At 44.0% G+C, this 17,803-nt stretch overlaps 1 protein-coding gene across 1 annotated transcript in view; it reads left to right on the top strand.

Moving 5' to 3' along the window:
• Positions 1 to 17,803, top strand: part of trpa1b (transient receptor potential cation channel, subfamily A, member 1b) — a 241,149-nt gene that overhangs the window by 217,778 nt on the left and 5,568 nt on the right. The window contains 17 exon segments of the mRNA XM_048175085.1: positions 6,216 to 6,264; positions 6,483 to 6,582; positions 6,679 to 6,779; positions 6,953 to 7,122; positions 7,342 to 7,506; positions 8,710 to 8,824; positions 9,309 to 9,475; positions 9,941 to 10,064; positions 10,150 to 10,209; positions 10,309 to 10,407; positions 10,627 to 10,697; positions 12,513 to 12,606; positions 12,608 to 12,667; positions 14,255 to 14,344; positions 14,665 to 14,834; positions 17,300 to 17,429; positions 17,537 to 17,719. Coding sequence (XP_048031042.1) covers positions 6,216 to 6,264; positions 6,483 to 6,582; positions 6,679 to 6,779; positions 6,953 to 7,122; positions 7,342 to 7,506; positions 8,710 to 8,824; positions 9,309 to 9,475; positions 9,941 to 10,064; positions 10,150 to 10,209; positions 10,309 to 10,407; positions 10,627 to 10,697; positions 12,513 to 12,606; positions 12,608 to 12,667; positions 14,255 to 14,344; positions 14,665 to 14,834; positions 17,300 to 17,429; positions 17,537 to 17,719 — 1,948 coding nt within the window.

A 17,803-nucleotide genomic window follows, 5' to 3' on the forward strand; every position in this document is an offset into this window, starting at 1 on the left:
CAGTTCACTCAAAAATGAAAATTCTGTCATCAATTACTCACTCTCATGTCATTTCAAATCCATAAGACTTTCATTCATCGTCGAAACACAAATGAAGATATTTTTACATTAAACAAAGATTTAAATCATTTATTTAAATATTAATGTGAAATTATTATTTAAAATTGACATCAAAATGTATTTGGAAACGATATCTAAAGTAAAAACCTGAAAGTAAAAACTTGTTCCCTTTCGATATTTCACTCGTACTGCGTATGGGGGGGAAAAGTCTCCCTTTTTCCCCGCCACTGAAGCCTTTTCAATAACGCAGTGTAACTGCACCGGCCTATGAGAAGAGAGCGCACGCACATTCCCGCCAAAAGGGGCGGGGTAATGTGCTATATAAGCGGGCGAGTCGCCATAGGCCATCAGTCCTTTCTCCTTCAGCGACGACTGAACTTCTCTTCGCTGATCCTCGCCGAAGCCTGCTCGCCGGGAAAGAAGCTCGCCGCCTGAGAAGACGCTTCGCCGCCGTTGAAAAGGCCCTGCAGCGGACCCAGCCGACTCGCCGGATCCTTGCAGCGCCTGCGCCCTCGCCGACTGCCGCCTTCGCGCTGTCGACGAGCCGCCGCCTCCCGCTTCCTGCGACCGGCCGCCATCCGGCGCGCCCTCTCTGCGTCCTCCCCGCGGTTACAGTAACCGCTTTCGAGCATTTTTCCAGCGGTTTTCACTGCTTTGAGCACCGGCCCTCGCCGTTAGAGCCTCCCAATCGCCGTTTTCACGGCGCACGGCATTTCTAAATGCCACACCACTCTTGTGGTATGTGCAGAGCCCCTCTGCACGAAGAAGACGGACACAACGAGTGCATCGGATGCCTGGGCAAGTCTCACGCGGATAACGCGCTCGTTGGCGGCTCATGCTCGCACTGCGAATCCATGAGTCTCGCGTCTCTGTGCTCTCGGGCCGCCTTCTTCAAACAGGAAGACCCCGCCGCTCGCGCCATCCCGTCCCCCTCTCCTGCGAGGAAGAGACCGCGGGGCAGAGCGGTTCAGCGCATGGAGATGGGCGAGCCCACGTCGGCTCAGCACCCACGTGCCTCGCCCTCTCCCAGCAGAGAGCAATCCCCCGTCTTGTTCTCCCGCCCTGACCAGCGTCCCTCAGCAGATGCGAGCGACCTCGTCTCATTTGGCGGATCCGACGAAGAGCCCCTCTTCGACTCTGTGTCCATGGCAGCCTCTGAGCCTGAAGCCTGGGTTGGCGAGTCGGACGACCCCGCCCCCCTGCCTTCCTTGGAGCCCATCGACCACGGTACGGGCATGGACGCCAAGCTCTTCCGTGTCCTGTCCAAGGCCGTCGAAGACCTCGACCTCGATTGGGCCCCCCCAGAGGAGCCATCTAGGAGCCGCCTGGATGAGTGGTTCCTCCCAGGTCGTCGTCAGGCCCCTTGCCAGCGCTCCGCTCCCTTCTTCCCAGAAGTCCACGAGGAGCTAACGAAGTCGTGGCGCGCCCCTTACTCTGCCCGCCTGCATACTTCACACCGCTCAGCCCTCACCTCTGTGGACGGCTCGGAAGAAAAGGGCTACGAGCATCTGCCGCCCTTGGATGAAGCAGTGGCCGCTCACCTCTGTCCTCCCGCGGCTGTGGGATGGAAGACGAAGAGAGCCCTCCCGTCCAAGCCCTGCAGGACGACCTCCGCCCTGGCAGGAAGGGCCTACGCCTCAGCGGGCCAAGCCGCTTCAGCACTACACTCCATGGCCATCTTCCAAGTATTCCAGGCCAAACTCCTCCGCTCATTGGACGAGTCCGGCACTGATGCGCCTGCTTTTCGGGACCTCCGCAGCGCCACAGATTTAGCCCTGCGGGCCACGAAAGCCACGGCCCAGGCCATTGGCAGATCCTTGGCCAGCCTCGTTGTGCTGGAGCGCCACCTGTGGCTGAACCTGACGGAGATAAAGGATCAGGACAAGACGGCCTTCTTGGATGCTCCCGTCTCCCCGTCAGGACTCTTTGGGCCGGCAGTGGAGGGTTTCACGGAGCGCTTCACGGCTGCACAGAAGTCGTCTCAGGCCATGAGACACTTCCTACCCAAGCGCTCAAGCTCTGCGTCTGCTTCTAGCCGCCCCAGGCCTGCGCCGGCTCAGCAGACGAAGCCCGCTCCCTCCGCTTCCCAAGCAGCGCCGCCCAAGGAGCACCGCCAGCGCTCGCGCCCTTCTAAGCGCCCACCCTTCCTGAGACGCCAGGGACCCCGGCCCAGGATTGCGCTGGACCCGGCGACTCCAAAGTCATCCTGATCTGTTAAGGAAGAGGACTGGGGCATGTCCGGCCGCGGCCGGACCACCCCAGAAGCTCCTTCGTGCAAATTCCCCTCCGCCTCGTTTATCTCCGGGCGCGGGAATAACACAGCCTGCTGCCACAGGGCCCACAAGTATTGCGCCCTCCCCAAACCGCCGTTTTAACGGCGACCCTATTTCAACATTTCACAAAAGAGCAAATTTCCTCTTCCATCACTCCCGGTGTCTGGCCTGCCCTCTCTCGGGCCGTCACCCGACGTAATCCTCCCTCTTGCCACACGGGCCGAGGCTTGGAAAGCCATTCTAGTCAAGATGGATTCTAAAAGTCGTAATCCAGGGTTACTCGCTCCAGTTCACCAGAAGACCTCCGCGATTTGGAGGGGTCATCCAGACCGTGGTACAAGCGGACGACGTTCACGTCCTCCGAGCCGAGGTCGTAACTCTCCTCAGAAAAGGGGCTATAGAAACAGTCCCTTTTCCAGAGAGCGAGTCGGGCTTTTACAGCCGCTACTTTCTGGTACCCAAGAAAGACGGCGGTCTCAGACCCATTTTGGACCTCAGGTTGTTGAACCTTTCCCTTATGAAGCGAAAGTTCAAAGTCCTGACACTGAAACAAATCCTCGCGCAGATTTGCCACGAGGATTGGTTTTGCTCGCTGGATCTGAAAGACGCTTACTTTCACATCCAGATAGCCCCCATCACAGGCGATTCTTGAGATTCGCATTCGAGGGTGTGGCTTATCAGTACACGGTCCTTCCCTTCGGGCTCTCCCTGGCCCCCCGCACTTTCACGATGTGCATGAATGCGGCTCTTTCCCCTCTGAGACAGATGGGAATACGAGTTTTGAATTACCTCGACGACTGGCTCATCCTGGCCAGCTCGCGTTCGGAACTAGAACACCACAGATCCGTGCTCCTCAGCCACTTACAGTGCCTGGGTCTCAGGGTCAACCTAGCCAAGAGCTCACTACTCCCCACTCAACGAATTTCGTTCCTGGGTGCAGTGTTCGACTCGGTCCGCATGACGGCCGTAGTCTCACCAGAGCGCGCTCTGGCTATTCAGCAGCTCGCGGCTTCCGTCAAGAACAAGGCCTACCTCCCTCTGAAGCTCTTCCAGAGGTTGCTAGGGCTCATGGCTTCTGCCTCCCCAGTGCTCCAGCTCGGCCTGCTTCGCATGCGGCCCCTGCAGTTCTGGCTGAAAACCCGGGTCCCTCCTTACGCTTGGCGTCACGGGCGCCTTCGCCTCAAGGTCAATCAGGCCTGTTTGATGGCTCTGAAACCATGGATGAACCCTACTTGGTTCACTTTAGGAGTACCCCTACAGGCAGTAACACGAAGGACGGTTCTCTCGACAGACGCATCCAACTCGGGTTGGGGTGCCCTGTGCGAAGGCAGCCCGGCTTTCGGCTCGTGGACACACGAGGAAAGCCACCTTCACATCAACTGCCTCGAATTGTTGGCAGTGATACAAGCCTTCCAAGCCTTCCATTCTCGTCTGACGGATCGCCACGTCCTAGTCCAATCGGACAGTATGACAGTGGTCTCATATATAAATCGCCAGGGGGGTCTTTCGTCCAGCCGCTTATGCGCTCTGGCGAAACGCCTTCTGGAATGGGCTTCCCCAAGTGTTCGCTCACTCAAAGCGACTCATATACCTGGGAAAAGCAATCTGGGAGCAGACATGCTGTCTCGGAACAACATCCCCTCGGACGGGTGGATGCTCCACCCCCAGACTGTTCAAACCATATGGGAGTTCTTCGGGAAAGCAGAGGTGGACCTCTTTGCCTCAGAAGACAACTCTCATTGCCCAACTTATTTCTCCAAGAAGGACGACGCATTGGCCCACATCTGGCCCAATACCCTTTTTTACGCCTTTCCTCCGATCGCCCTGATCCCTCAGGTCGTCAGACGGATCAGAGAGGACAGACACAAAGTTCTGTTGGTGGCCCCACTCTGGAGGAGCCAGATTTGGACCTCGGAGCTGTTTCGGCTTTCCACAAAAGCCCCATGGCCAATTCCCCTGAGACGGGATCTCCTCTCTCAGGCGAACAGAACAATCTGGCACCCACAGCCAGAGCTTTGGGCTCTACATCTGTGGATCCTCGACGGGAGCCGTCTAACCTCCCCAGGAATGTGCTAGATACCATTTCACAGGCAAGAGCTCCGTCCACGAGACGCCTCTACGCCCAGAAGTGGTCAGTCTTTGCTAGCTGGTGCTCTACACGCAGCATAGACCCGGAGGAATGCGGAGTATCTTCCATACTAACCTTCCTCCAAGAGCGACTGGACTCGGGTCGAGCCCCTTCCACGCTCAAGGTTTACGTAGCAGCCATTGCGGCGTTTCACTCGCCCATTGCTGGACAATCTGTAGGGTGGAACGACTTGATTATTAAGTTTCTGAGGGGTTCTAGGCGATTGCATCCTCCTCGTCCCCTCACCGTTCCCCCCTGGGACCTCTCTTTGGTCCTCAGGGCTCTTAAAGGTCCTCCTTTTGAGCCATTAAGTCTAGCAGGCCTCAAGCCCTTAACGTTTAAAACCGCTCTGCTACTTGCTTTAGCATCGGTTAAACGCGTTGGCGATCTGCAGGCACTCTCTGTGAGCCCTGCATGCCTTGAATTTGGGCCTAACGACTCCACGGTCGTGCTCAAACCAAGGGTTGGCTACGTTCCCAAGGTGCTCTCTACGCCGTTTAAAGCACAAGTGATCTCACTCTCTGCGCTCCCCCGTTCATCGGACGAGCCAGGGCTAGAATCACTATGCCCCGTTAGGGCTTTGCGCATCTACATCGAGCGATCACAGCCCTTCCGGCAATCTGATCAGCTATTCGTTTGTTTTGGTGGCCGCACCAAAGGGTCTCCGGTCTCGAAACAGCGTCTATCACGATGGATCGTTGACGCCATAGCCCTTTCTTACTCCTCTGCAGGCGCTACATGCCCCATTGGAGTTAGAGCCCATTCCACTAGAGGCATGGCTTCTTCATGGGCCTGGTCCTGTGGAATCTCTATCAAAGACATCTGTGAGGTGGCCGGCTGGTCCTCGCCGTCCACTTTCGTCAGATTCTACCAGTTGGACGTTCCGACCTTGCATGCTCGGGTCCTTTCAGTGTAAAATTGCGGTCCCTTAATATTCCGCTTTTTGCACATCACGAACTCAGGAGTTCTCTCCTCCGTAGTGTAACAGGGTACGACGGCTTCGGCCTTCACTTGTCCTCGGCCCCTTCTGGTGCCTGCTCAAGTTCAGTCGTTCCCCAGCCGTGGCACGGCGCGGTTGAATTCGTTCCCCCATACGCAGTACGAGTGAAATATCGAAAGGGAACGTACTCGGTTACTAACGTAACCTCGGTTCCCTGAGATATGGAACGAGTACTGCGTTACTTGCCGTGCCACGAGGCTGCGGCTTAGGTCGTCGCTTCAGTCGATATGGCCTGATGGCCTATGGCGACTCGCCCGCTTATATAGCACATTACCCCGCCCCTTTTGGCGGGAATGTGCGCGCGCTCTCTTCTCATAGGCCGCGCAGCTGAGCCGCGCCGCCATTGGTTCAACAACTTGTCTATGAGTGAACCAATGACGGTGCAGTTACACTGCGTTATTGAAAAGGCTTCAGTGGCGGGGAAAAAGGGAGACTTTTCCCCCCCATACGCAGTACTCATTCCATATCTCAGGGAACCGAGGTTACGTTAGTAACCGAGTACGTTTTATATCAGTATTTTTTTTTTTATATACCCCTGATATGTTTGGTTATATTTATTCTTGTATGTACAACATGTATGCCTCAATAAAAAATGTTAGAAGTAATTCTGCTTATGGCTTTTAAAGCACTTTTTGCTATGACCAAACAAATATATTTATAATGGTGGGTGCTTGTCCTAGTGCAATTTGCAGCTGTATTTGTTTGATTAATTTCCATGCTTCAATGATTAACAATCACTTTCTTTTCCTAATAGAGCCACATTGTTTGATCATGTCGAGTTGGCTGAATATCTTATTTCAAAGGTAAATGTTTGAAAGGTTCCTTTGTGAGAATGTGAGTGGCTGAAACATCCAAACTATTATTCTGCTGTCTGTGCATTTTGTGAACCAGCAAGCTGCTATGCTTGGATTGACCTTTTGATAAGATGAATATTAACCACCCAATATCTCATTATCTTATTGTATGTCCTTTGATAAAGCTGGTAATTCACTGTTATTCGGATCTCATTTGTCTTGGAAAGGGAGCAGAAATTGACTGCATTGACTGTAAGGGACTGTCTCCACTGCTGATGGCCTCCAACTGCGGTGCTTGGAAAACTGTTGCATTTTTACTGTCAATTGGTAAAACATTTTCATGAATTTTCAACACATTTTTTTCTCCAATATTATTTGCATGCACGTTTCTGTATGTTTAACATTTTCTTCTATTGAAAAAAGGTGCTGATTTCAAAATCAAAGACAAAGCAGGTCGAAACTTCCTCCACTTTGTCATTCTTCAGCCAAAAGGGCTGAAAAATCTTCCTGACACAGTCTTGCAGGTGTGAAAATCTTCCTAAACGTCAAGTCCAGTTTGTCAAATGCAGAACACTTTCATTTTGAAAACGAGCCTGAAGAGTCCAAGTGACCCTGTGTTATGGATTATTACATAATGTGTTGTTTTGAACATTCGTATGTTCTGTATATAGTTATAACGACCCATTGCCTCCTCCAGTGTAGTGCCGTGAAGGAGATGTTGTCTGATGAGGATGTTGAAGGCTGCACTCCTCTGCACTACGCCTGCAAACTTGGCATTCACGATTCGGTCAAAAATATGCTGGGTCTCAATATCTTCTTGGGTCAAAAGTCACGGGAGAAGAAATCAGCGCTTCACTTCGCTGCAGAGTGAGAACGTTTGTAATGCAGTTAGAGCTATATCAAAGCCAGATCTTTCTGCTTATTTTCTTAGAAGTAATAAGATTTGACCTACAATATCATATCGTTCCTGACCATTTATGAGAATTTTGCTGGAATTTATACAAATTAATGCAGAATAACTCCAAACTTTAACATTTCACATGCTCCCAAACCTGTTAATATTATTTTTCCCCCAATATCTGTTAGATATGGGCGTTTAAACACATGCCACAGGCTGCTGGATTCCCTCACGGACTCCAAAATGCTGAACGATTGGGACGAAAAGGGCCTGACGCCCCTCCATCTTGCTTCAAAGGCAGGACACGCACAAGTAGTAGAACTGCTGCTTCGGAGAGGAGCGCTGTTTCAGAGGTACACCATACTTTTCTGGGAAAGCAAAATATCTACATTTTCGCAGTCATCAAGCGGTACTTCATTACTCTAATAGCTACCAGGCAGTGTTATTTTAATACCATTGAGATACTACACTGTAAAAAGTGGTAACCTGCAATTGTTACTTTGAAGAGCTGGTTTTTAACCCATAAAAATGTATTGTTGGTATAAATTAACATATTTAGGTTGATTCAGCAATATTATAAAACAGACAGTTCCAGCCCTTGATTCTGATTGGTTAGCTGCTTTAAAAGCCGTTGTAAAATTCCTGAAAACTTACAGCTGACCACATTACACAAGTATCGCTGCACCATTGAATGTGTATGTTGCTGCATCTGTCTTAGCAACCATTCTTAGCAACGTAAACATATGTTTGTTCTCAAATGATTTTGTTCATTGAAGCTTAATGCATTATGTAGAAGAGTATTTGTGAGAGAGATATTGAGTGTATTACCTGCATTCAAATTTAGCATTTTCCTTTAGGTCAGTCCTATGTTCATAATAAAAAATCCATTTGAATGTCTGTTGCGTTCTTGTCCTTTTAACATTTAATGGGTTTTCCTGTGCCCTGCTGACACTGCCAGCGCTAGTCAAAGCATTTGTCATTTGCTCTTGTTCCGCGTTCACAACAAGTCTTTCCGTCTTTGCGACTGAGTGACTTGCTCATAAAGACAATATTTGCTGCCACCTAATGGTGTAATAAATGTAAGTTCTGTTGCTGTTCACGGTCAGGGACTATTTTTTTACAGCAGAAGGAAGGCTTTTGATAGAAAGTTGCATTGATAGATATTTTTTGTGGTAACTGTTTTATAAAAGCAATAAGCCCCGGGAAGCCATGGTTTACAGTGAATTTATAACAGCTAAGGGGGTTTTAGGCACTCCGCTCCGCGTCGTTATAAATTCACTGTAAACCACGGCTTCTTTGGGCTTACATACTTCTGATTGGATCAAAACCAGTTAATTTAGATGTTATCATTTTTAGGTTAATTTTTATTTCAAGTGATATAAATGTTTTATGGTTTAGATATTGATAGTAACCCTGCTACAAGGTCACGATTGGGTGAAAATATCAAAAGCTAAAATTCCAACTTTTTAGCTAGGTTAGCTTCACAAAATGCACTTGGTTACATTGTGATTTCATTCAGCTGGACATTCTGTCATAAGGTCTGTTGTAATCTCTAGTGATTACAAAGGCTGGTCCTGTTTACATCATGCTGCGGCTGAGGGATACACACAGACAATGAAAATCCTCCTCGCAGCCAATGTCAAACTACTGGACGGAACAAATGAAGACGGGGTAAGCAGCGTAAAAATCACTAACACCTGTGGAGCACAGTCAGTTTGAAGGATACAATTACAAAGCCATAGGAAACTGAGCTTTGAAAATCCAAAGAACACAACATAATAACACTCTCCTTTCAATTTCACATTATAATAAAAAAGATATTATAATTCAATCACATTATAATAAAAAAGAGCACCAAATCAGCATATTAGAATGATTTCTAAAGGATCATGTGACACTGAAGAGTAATGATGCTGAAAATTCAGCTTTGCCATCACGAGACTAGATTACATTAACTTTAAGTTATTTTAAATTGTAATGATATTTCATAATATTAAATGTTGTCAAATAAATGCATACTTGTTGAGTGTTATACTTTTTTCAAAAATGCATTTTTTTATACTTTTAGTATACTGTATTTATTGATTAAAGCAATTGTCATTTATGATAAGTTTGAACGACACTGCCTTTTAATCACACATGTATGCTTTAATAGAACACAGCCCTTCACATTGCTGCACAAGTGGGACATGTAGGTGCTGTTTTGCTGTTATTGGACAGAGGAGCTGAAATCACTCTCAACAATGCTGACAACTCTTTTATGCATGAAGCTGTGCGGAATGAGAAAAAAGATGTAGTGAACGCCACCATCGAAAGTGAGAGGTAAAGAGACATCTACGTTCAAGATACCACGATAATAGGCTTGCATTGCTGGAACACCCCAAAGTTAATGTCTGTAGTTCAAAAACCAAGCCTAGCAGGGCAGGAATATTTGTTTTAATATAAAAAGTAACTTGAATTGCAGATTAATAATAATATATGAATTAATACTGTAACATTGTTGCAGTGTTCATTTTGCCAATTGTTTTCTGTTTTTCCTAGGGGAAGCTTTAAGTTTAATAAAATAATTTAATCTCAAATCAGTATTTCCATCGAAATGTATTTGTATATGTAATAAACACTTAAGTTTCCTGTTCCCTTTTAATAAAACACAAAAATATCTAAAAGAAAACAATTTCAGTGAAGTATTTTTAATGGAACAATATGAGAGAATAGGTTGAGGGTTTGCCTTTGCAAAACTCTGTAAATATGTTTTTTTTAAAACCTATATTATTTTTCTCCTCTCAGTAAGCCAATGGTTGACAAAGATATGTTAATGCACTGCAGGTGTGTTGAGGCATTAACATCATTTAAAAGAACATCCCGCTGTGTCGTGATGGACATCATAGAGTTCCTCCCAGAGTCTTTCAAGGTCTGTCTAATAACTTCACTTTATAAAACTCTTTGAGCTATTGTTGATAAAATCTTTGACATGAAACCCTCTGTCTTCTGAACAGCACCTTCTGGACAGGTGTATTAAAGAGTCTGATCACGACGCCAACAGTCCGGATTATCATGTAAGCTTTCCACAAATGTCCAAAAAGTTGCATTCAAACTATTAATAAAAAAGTGAATTAATGCTATAAGGTACAAAATTTGTTTAATGGTATTGGCAGATCAAGTACGATTTTCGGTGGCTTCAAGCTCCTTTACAGTTGAAGAAGTTTGCTAAAACAGATAAAACAATGAAGTTCCAACCATTGGCAGCCATGAATGTAAGTCTCTTTAAATCATTTTACAGTAGGTCACATTCCTTCAAGGCACTCATCCTTTCTAAACACGATGGAAAACTGTGTATTAAAGTAGAAAAATATAAGCATTTTTTCTAGTGATATCTGACTTTTGGACCCCATTGTGCAGTATACATTAATAAATACAAACTTTTGTTTCCTAAAATGGTTTGAGAATAAATTATAACCCTTGTACCTCACTAGGCAATGGTGCGGTACAACCGTCTGGAACTCCTCACTCACCCCGTGAGCCGAAAATACCTGGAGATGAAGTGGTATGTTAAAGATGTACTGTAACTCTCAGAAAAGTCCCTACAGTTCTGGTTGGTAATATTCGGATGGTAATTGTTTCTCATGGGGGCGTGAAGTAATTTTAACATTTACAGGGGCTAGTCAGTGATTTTGAAAAAAATCATGGTTGCATTATGATGGAAACACCAAGGTGGAAACGAAAGAGGGAGGAGCCTGAGGATGACCCAGAGCAGAGCCAGGATGAAGGCTCACGGTGGAACTGATGGAGGGAGGAGCCAAGATGGAGCCAGGAGCCCGACCAACTGAGGTGATGTTGTGATAGGAGGAGACCCAGGAGGAACAGAGGAGATGAAGACCTATGGTGATAGTGAAGGCCTAGAAGGCTGAGGGAGCATTGAGCCAAGGTGGAGCCGATGGCTGAGAGGCAGAGCTAGGAGATCCTCAGATCAAGGCAGAGCTGAAAAAGCCCAAGGTGGATGCAAGCAGCTGGACAGAATCAGTGATGGAGGAGCTGAGGGACTGAAGGGAGACAGCAGAGGTGAGGCCAAGAAACTGGATGGCTTTGGCAGAGAAAGAGGGAGGCTGGGCGGGACCATCCACGAAGAAGGACACTTGGAGCTGTGCAGAGCCAATGGCGATGAAGTAGACTTTGCTGGATGACAAAGGAAACTTAGTGCTGTATGACGAAGGAGACTTGATGCTGGATGATGGACACTTGGTACTGGACGATGAAGGAGACTTGGTGCTAGACGCTGAAGGAGACTTAGTGCAGGGTGGAACTAGCGGCAACAATGAAGACTTGTGGCTGGGTGGAACCAGTGGCAACAAAAATGACTTGAGAGTGGGCTGAACTAGCGGAGATGAAGACGACTTGGAACTGGGCTGAACCATTGGCGAGGAAGATGACTTCAGACTGGGCTGAACCAGCAGAGGCGAATGCGACTTGGAACTGGGCTGAACCAGCTGAACTGGGATAAAGACCACTTGGGGCTGGAATAAACCAGCAATGAGGAAGACGACTTGGAACTATACAGGATCAGCGGAGACTGGAGATCTTGCAACATTTCATCATCCAGCTTATCAAACAGTATTTATTCAGCCTGCTCATAGCATGCACCTCAGTGACGGGAGTGTGTACAGTGCTTGGGCCCTGGGACAAAATTGGCCACTAGCAAACACTCTGGCTTTCACTTTGTGGTGGGCTCAGGCTCAGAGTCTGCGGTGGGCTCTGGCTTATTGTCCATAGCGGGCATGACTGAAGGCTGGCTGCGCTTTGGGTCCAGAGTGGGGCTGGTGTTGTCCTCATAAGCGAGGCAGACTATGAATGGCGATCCACATTGGAAAACACATAGGGAGTGGTTGGAATAGTGGGTTCTTTTAATAAACACCAGGAGTATGAGAGGCACATTACACTTTAACACTGACAACTCCAAACAATGAGCAAAAGGTACTCAGGGCTTAAATACACACAAGGGATAATTAATGGAACAAGAAACAGGTGTGTAACATAATTAAAACTATGGCAACAAACAAAGAACTCAAGCAAACAGGAACAGGGAAACCATTAAAACAGGACATGACAATAAAACTATGAAACTAAACAAGACAAGATTGTGCACTGCACATTTGTTTTTTTCAGATGTCCCCATGAGAAACAGTTACTGATATGCTAATGTCTACAATCACTTGTTTTTATGTCATCTACAAAATAGTCACTGCTTTTTACTTTTGTGCGTATGGTTAAAAATAGCAGCAGTAGACATCACTTCAAACAAACAGACTGGTTTACCAAAGCACATTATTGAATATTCTACTGATATTGTATTTTATTTGGACAGGAAGGCATATGGAAGCAAGGTTCATTTGCTCAACCTGGCTGTCTACCTGCTTGGCTTGTTGCCCCTCACATACCTCATCCTCAATCTGAGACCTAAGCCAGAACATTTCTGCCAATGGCACATCTGTCATCATGGTGCCCGTATCTTTTAGTGAGGTAGACAGCTTCTATTCAGAGCTCTCTAGCATCTTGTAGGGAAGAGATGAGTACAAAGAGTTCTGTAATTTGTGCAACAGAGGACAGCTAGAGATGCTTATTTGTGACAAGCATAGAAGGGAAAGGTAAAAGAGAATAATGATAGCTGAATTTAAATGACAATCAAACTGATTGTGAATTACTTTTCAAAGTCATAGAGTGTCGTAAATGATAAGAGAGAGGAAAATTATTATATATCCTTTACAAAATTGGTAATATAATGTGTCTTTTAACAGCTGTCTTCTTAATGTGGTATTCCACCTCAGTTTTGTGAAAACACATGGGAGGGTCTGTGTGTCACAATACTTTTTACATTAAGGCAATGAAGGCAGGTTTTTAATGCAACCAATTTACTTTATTGTAAGAAAAAATATTGTACAAATACTGTTCTTTAATTTATGGGAATATAAGTTTTTTTTTTTTTCAACCTTTAGCCTAGGTTTTCATTTGCAGTATGCTTTTTAAAAAATTTTTTAATGTTTACTATTAGAAAATAATGATAATATCATGAAAATCTGTTTTTTAAGTCGCAATGTAACAGAAGTAGTGGTTGAAGGAGTGTTTCATTAAAAAAGAAAAAAAAATGTAGAGCAGGGACTTCTGTACATCGGTTGTTCAGAAAGGGGAAGAGACAGACCACTTCAGAGATAATGAATGAGACATTTTATAGTGCTTAAAGGGTTAGTTCATCCAAAAATGAAAATTATGTCATTAATTACTCACTCTCATATAAAAGGGTGCCAATAATTGTGGCCAACGTGTTTTGTAGATAAACATTTATTCCATAATGTGACTTTCACCCCACTTTCAATTCTTTTTCTTCAATGAAAGGTTAGACTTTTGCTAATTTTATGAATTAAAGATCAAAAGGATAAACAATGCAGATTTATTTTTACAGTCATCTTTGATCATATTTACCAAGGGTGACAATAATTCTGACCACCACTGTAGTTGCTGCCCTTTAATTTTTGGGCAAACTAGTCCTTTTAAAGGACTTTGGCGTTACTTAAAGCACACCAGCATTGGCATCTCATACCTTATTTGTCATTATATGGAGGTCAGAGGGACCCATAGTTCTTGTTGTCAATTTGGCCTAATCTGTTATTCATTGACAAGCCAGTTATCTAAGCTATCATTCACAATCATATGCATCTCCATTCTCACATTTGCATTCACTTCCTTATAACCTTGTCAATGTCCTATTACTTAATTTGGTGAGTGTCATTATGAATTGAATGGCATCCATCAACTTCACACTTATTCATCAGCTCCAAGGTTATTATCTCCATGAAATTAAGTATGTCTAGTCTCGTATGCATATTACTATTTATCTTTTGAGAAATGGTGCAGAATACTCATGATGGCATTAATATTATCTATTGTTGAGTGTGAGGAACATGCACACACCATAGTAGATATTTTTAATTTTGCATGATATGATAGTTGGGTTATGAATGAAAAGTGATACACTCATTATGTAAATGTGATTAATTTGATGATGATGCTATAATGATGCTCTCTCCCTCTCTCTCTTTTCCCTCCATCCAGCAAAAATGTTTAATCTCAGTCTGTATAATCATGGTGCTCGTCTTGAATGTGTATTCCATTTGCAAAGAGTTGGTGCAGTTGGCTCAGCAGGTAATAGTCATGTCATCACTTCCCATGATGCATCCACTATAAATTCCTCTCATACTACTACAGAGACTCTCAGCAGAGGGCAATCAAACCGTCACTAATCATAAATGTCATGATGCACATTAAATACACATGCCTTTGCTGTGGGGATTCCCTTGTAGTGCTCTAAGCCTTCCAGCCAAAGTGATTTACCTATAAAAACACAGCTCAGATTTTGCATGCATTGTTCCAAGGTCTTTGCCACTGGCGAGAGTATTCAAATTGCACTATGTTTGGAACCTAAAAGTGATTGTATTTAACCCCGTATGTCTTTCACATTGTAGCGGATATATTACTTCACTGACTTCTCTAACCCTGCTGACTGGAGTGCAGCTATTAGCTCTTTAGTCTTTGTCATTCCCATGTGTTTCAATGTAGACAACACATGGCAATGGCAGGCTGGAGCTTTTGCCATTTTGACTTCATGGATCGGCTTCCTGCTCTACTTCCAGAGGTAGATTTAATGGCCTGTAGGGTTCCTTTATAGAATTTATTATAATCCCATCTCTGCTTTTTACTAGGGATTCCAAACAGTTAATTTCTAATCAAATTAATTACAGTACATGATATGCTGATTAATCACTATGAATTGCATTTACGGTATATACTGTAAAAAATGCACAGTATTGAAACTAGTTATCTGTCGATATTCAAGATTTTTATTAATTTATTGTTATCGATCAATTGAATATATTAATTTTCCCATTTCTACATTTAGAATACACTACCATTCAAGAGTCTGTCTCTTATGCTCACCAACGCTGCTTTTATTTGATTAAAGGGATAGTTCACCCAAAAATGTTAAATCCTGTCATTAATTACTCACCTCTTATGTCGTTCTACACCCGTAAGACCTTCGTTCACCTTCGGAACACAAATTAAGATATTTTTCATAAAATCCGAAGGCTCAATGCAACATGTTCTCCAACCAATATGTCCTATATAGGTTGTTTGTCACTTCCCTGAAATACAACCCATAGGAGCGTTTGCTAAAGTTGCGCCCCTCTTGACAACAGGACACTTTCATTTTAATGCATTGTTCCCTTTTATCTGCGTCATATTTCGGGTTTCGCGTAGCTCAATTGGCAGAGCATTGCAATATATAACAATATGCAATCATGTGATCATGCGATCGTGGGTTCGATCCCAGGGAACACGACACTGTCATTATTTTGACGCCAACTAGAGGGCGCATGACTTTAAATGTAAATATAGGTCGTTTTGGTTGTTTTTTTTTTTTTTTTTTTTTTTGTGTGTTTTTTTTTGGAGGACAATTTGCTCAGTGAGGCCTCTATTGCCAGCAACATAATTAACATTATCAGATGCCCAGAAAGCTACTAAAAACATATTTAAAACAGTTCATGTGATGACAGTGGTTCAGTCTTAATATTATAAAGCGACGAGAATACTTTTTGTGCGCCCCAAAAAAACCCCCCCAAAATAACGACTTTTCAACAATATCTAGTGATGGACGATTTCAAAACACTGCTTCAAAGCTTTACGAATCTTTTGTTTCGAATCAGTGCTTTGGAGCGCCAAAGTCACATGATTTCATCAAACGAGGCTTTGTTACATCATAAGTGTTTTGAAATTTCAATAGTTCAAGTGACTTTGGCAGTTTGATACCACTGATTCGAACCAAAAGATTCGTAAAGCTGTCACTTTTGATCAATTTAATGAATCCTTGCTGAATAGAAGTATTAATTTCTTAAAGAAAACATTTTACTGACCCCAAACTTTTGAATGGTAGTGTATAGTTGCCATCATATAACACTCACTTAAAGTTAATCTTTAGATATGTTGGCAAAACACTTTAGTTTAGGATCCAGTTATCAATAGTTGCTTATTAGCATGCATATCACTAGGATATTGGCTGTTTATTAGTAAATTATTAACATTTTGGTCACACTTTAGTTTAGGGTCCAATTTTTTCTACTATGTAACTAGTAACCATGACGTTTGCCGCAATAAACTCCTAATTACTGCTTATTAATAGTTAAAGGATTAGTTCACTTTTAAATAAACTTTTCCTGATAATTTACTCACTCCCATGTCATCCAAGATGTTCATGTCTTTCTTTCGTCAGTCGAAAAGAAATGAAGGTTTTTGATGAAAACATTCCAGGATTTTTCTCCTTATAGTTGACTTCAATGGCCTCCAGACGATTGAAGGTCACAATTACAGTTTCACTGTAATTCTACTTACGGAAAAAAAAATGGAACTGGCGCCGCGTTCATTCTGTAAGTAGAATAGGGAAGGCGTAGGACATTCAGCGTAAGCGTTTTGAAGAATGCGGAAACTGGAAGTACGTTCAAGGCAATCATTTGTGTTCATAAAGAATATACAGTTGTATTTTTTTTTTTAAATGACCGATCGTTTCGCTAGATATGACCCTTATTCCTCGTCTGGTATCATTTAAAGCCCTTTGAAGCTGCACTGAAACTGTAATTTTGACCTTCAACCGTTTGGAGACCATTGAAGTCCACTATAAGGAGAATAATCCTGGAATGTTTTCATCAAAAACCTTCATTTCTTTTCGACTGACGAAAGAAAGACATGAACATCTTGGATGACATGGGGGTGAGTAAATTATCAGGAAAAGTTTATTTAAAAGTGGACTAATCCTTTAATAAGTAGTTGTTAAGTTTAGGTATTTGGTAGGATTAAGGGATGTAGAATATGGTCATGCAGAATAAGGCATTAATATGTGCTTCATACGTACACTGTTAAATATAAACTTCAGCAAATCTAAAAAAGAATATTTTTTTGCACTAAACATTACAATGTTATGAAGGCTAAATGTACTTTTAGCATTTACTATGATTGATTTGAGTGGTTTATTTTTTATTTATTTCTACAAAACAGTCTAGAATGTATGTATACAAATTTGAACTCTAATATACCGTTTTTACATGGCAGGTTTGAGCGAATTGGAATTTACGTCGTGATGTTTGGTGGAATCGTCAGGACCCTGGTGTGCATCATGGTTCTTTTCATCTTCCTTTTGCTGGCATTCGGATTGTCCTTCTACGCTTTGATGCTTCACCGGGTACGTCCAAAAAGAGAGATCATATCAACCCAGCATGATAGACCCATCAAGTCTTGGCAAATTGGTGCAGTTTGATAACGATGTTTACTGTTTGCTGCTTTCAACAGGCTGAGTTCAGCTCCATCGGCCTTGCCCTAGCCCAGACGTTTGTGATGACAGTGGGAGAGTTGAACTACCAGAGTACATTTCTGAACACTTATGAAGAAGGCCACATGGCATTCCCTGTGGTCACCTATTGCGTGTTTGTGTTATTTGTGCTTCTCATGCCTATTCTTCTCATGAATCTAATGGTAGGACACTCAACACTGGCTTGCTGGAAGCCAGCTACTGATGTTAATGACAGCTGCAGTTTGTCAGGATGTATTAAGCTTATT

The sequence above is a fragment of the Megalobrama amblycephala genome, linkage group LG22 (assembly GCF_018812025.1).
Source record: "Megalobrama amblycephala isolate DHTTF-2021 linkage group LG22, ASM1881202v1, whole genome shotgun sequence".
Classification (NCBI taxonomy): Eukaryota; Metazoa; Chordata; class Actinopteri; order Cypriniformes; family Xenocyprididae; genus Megalobrama; species Megalobrama amblycephala.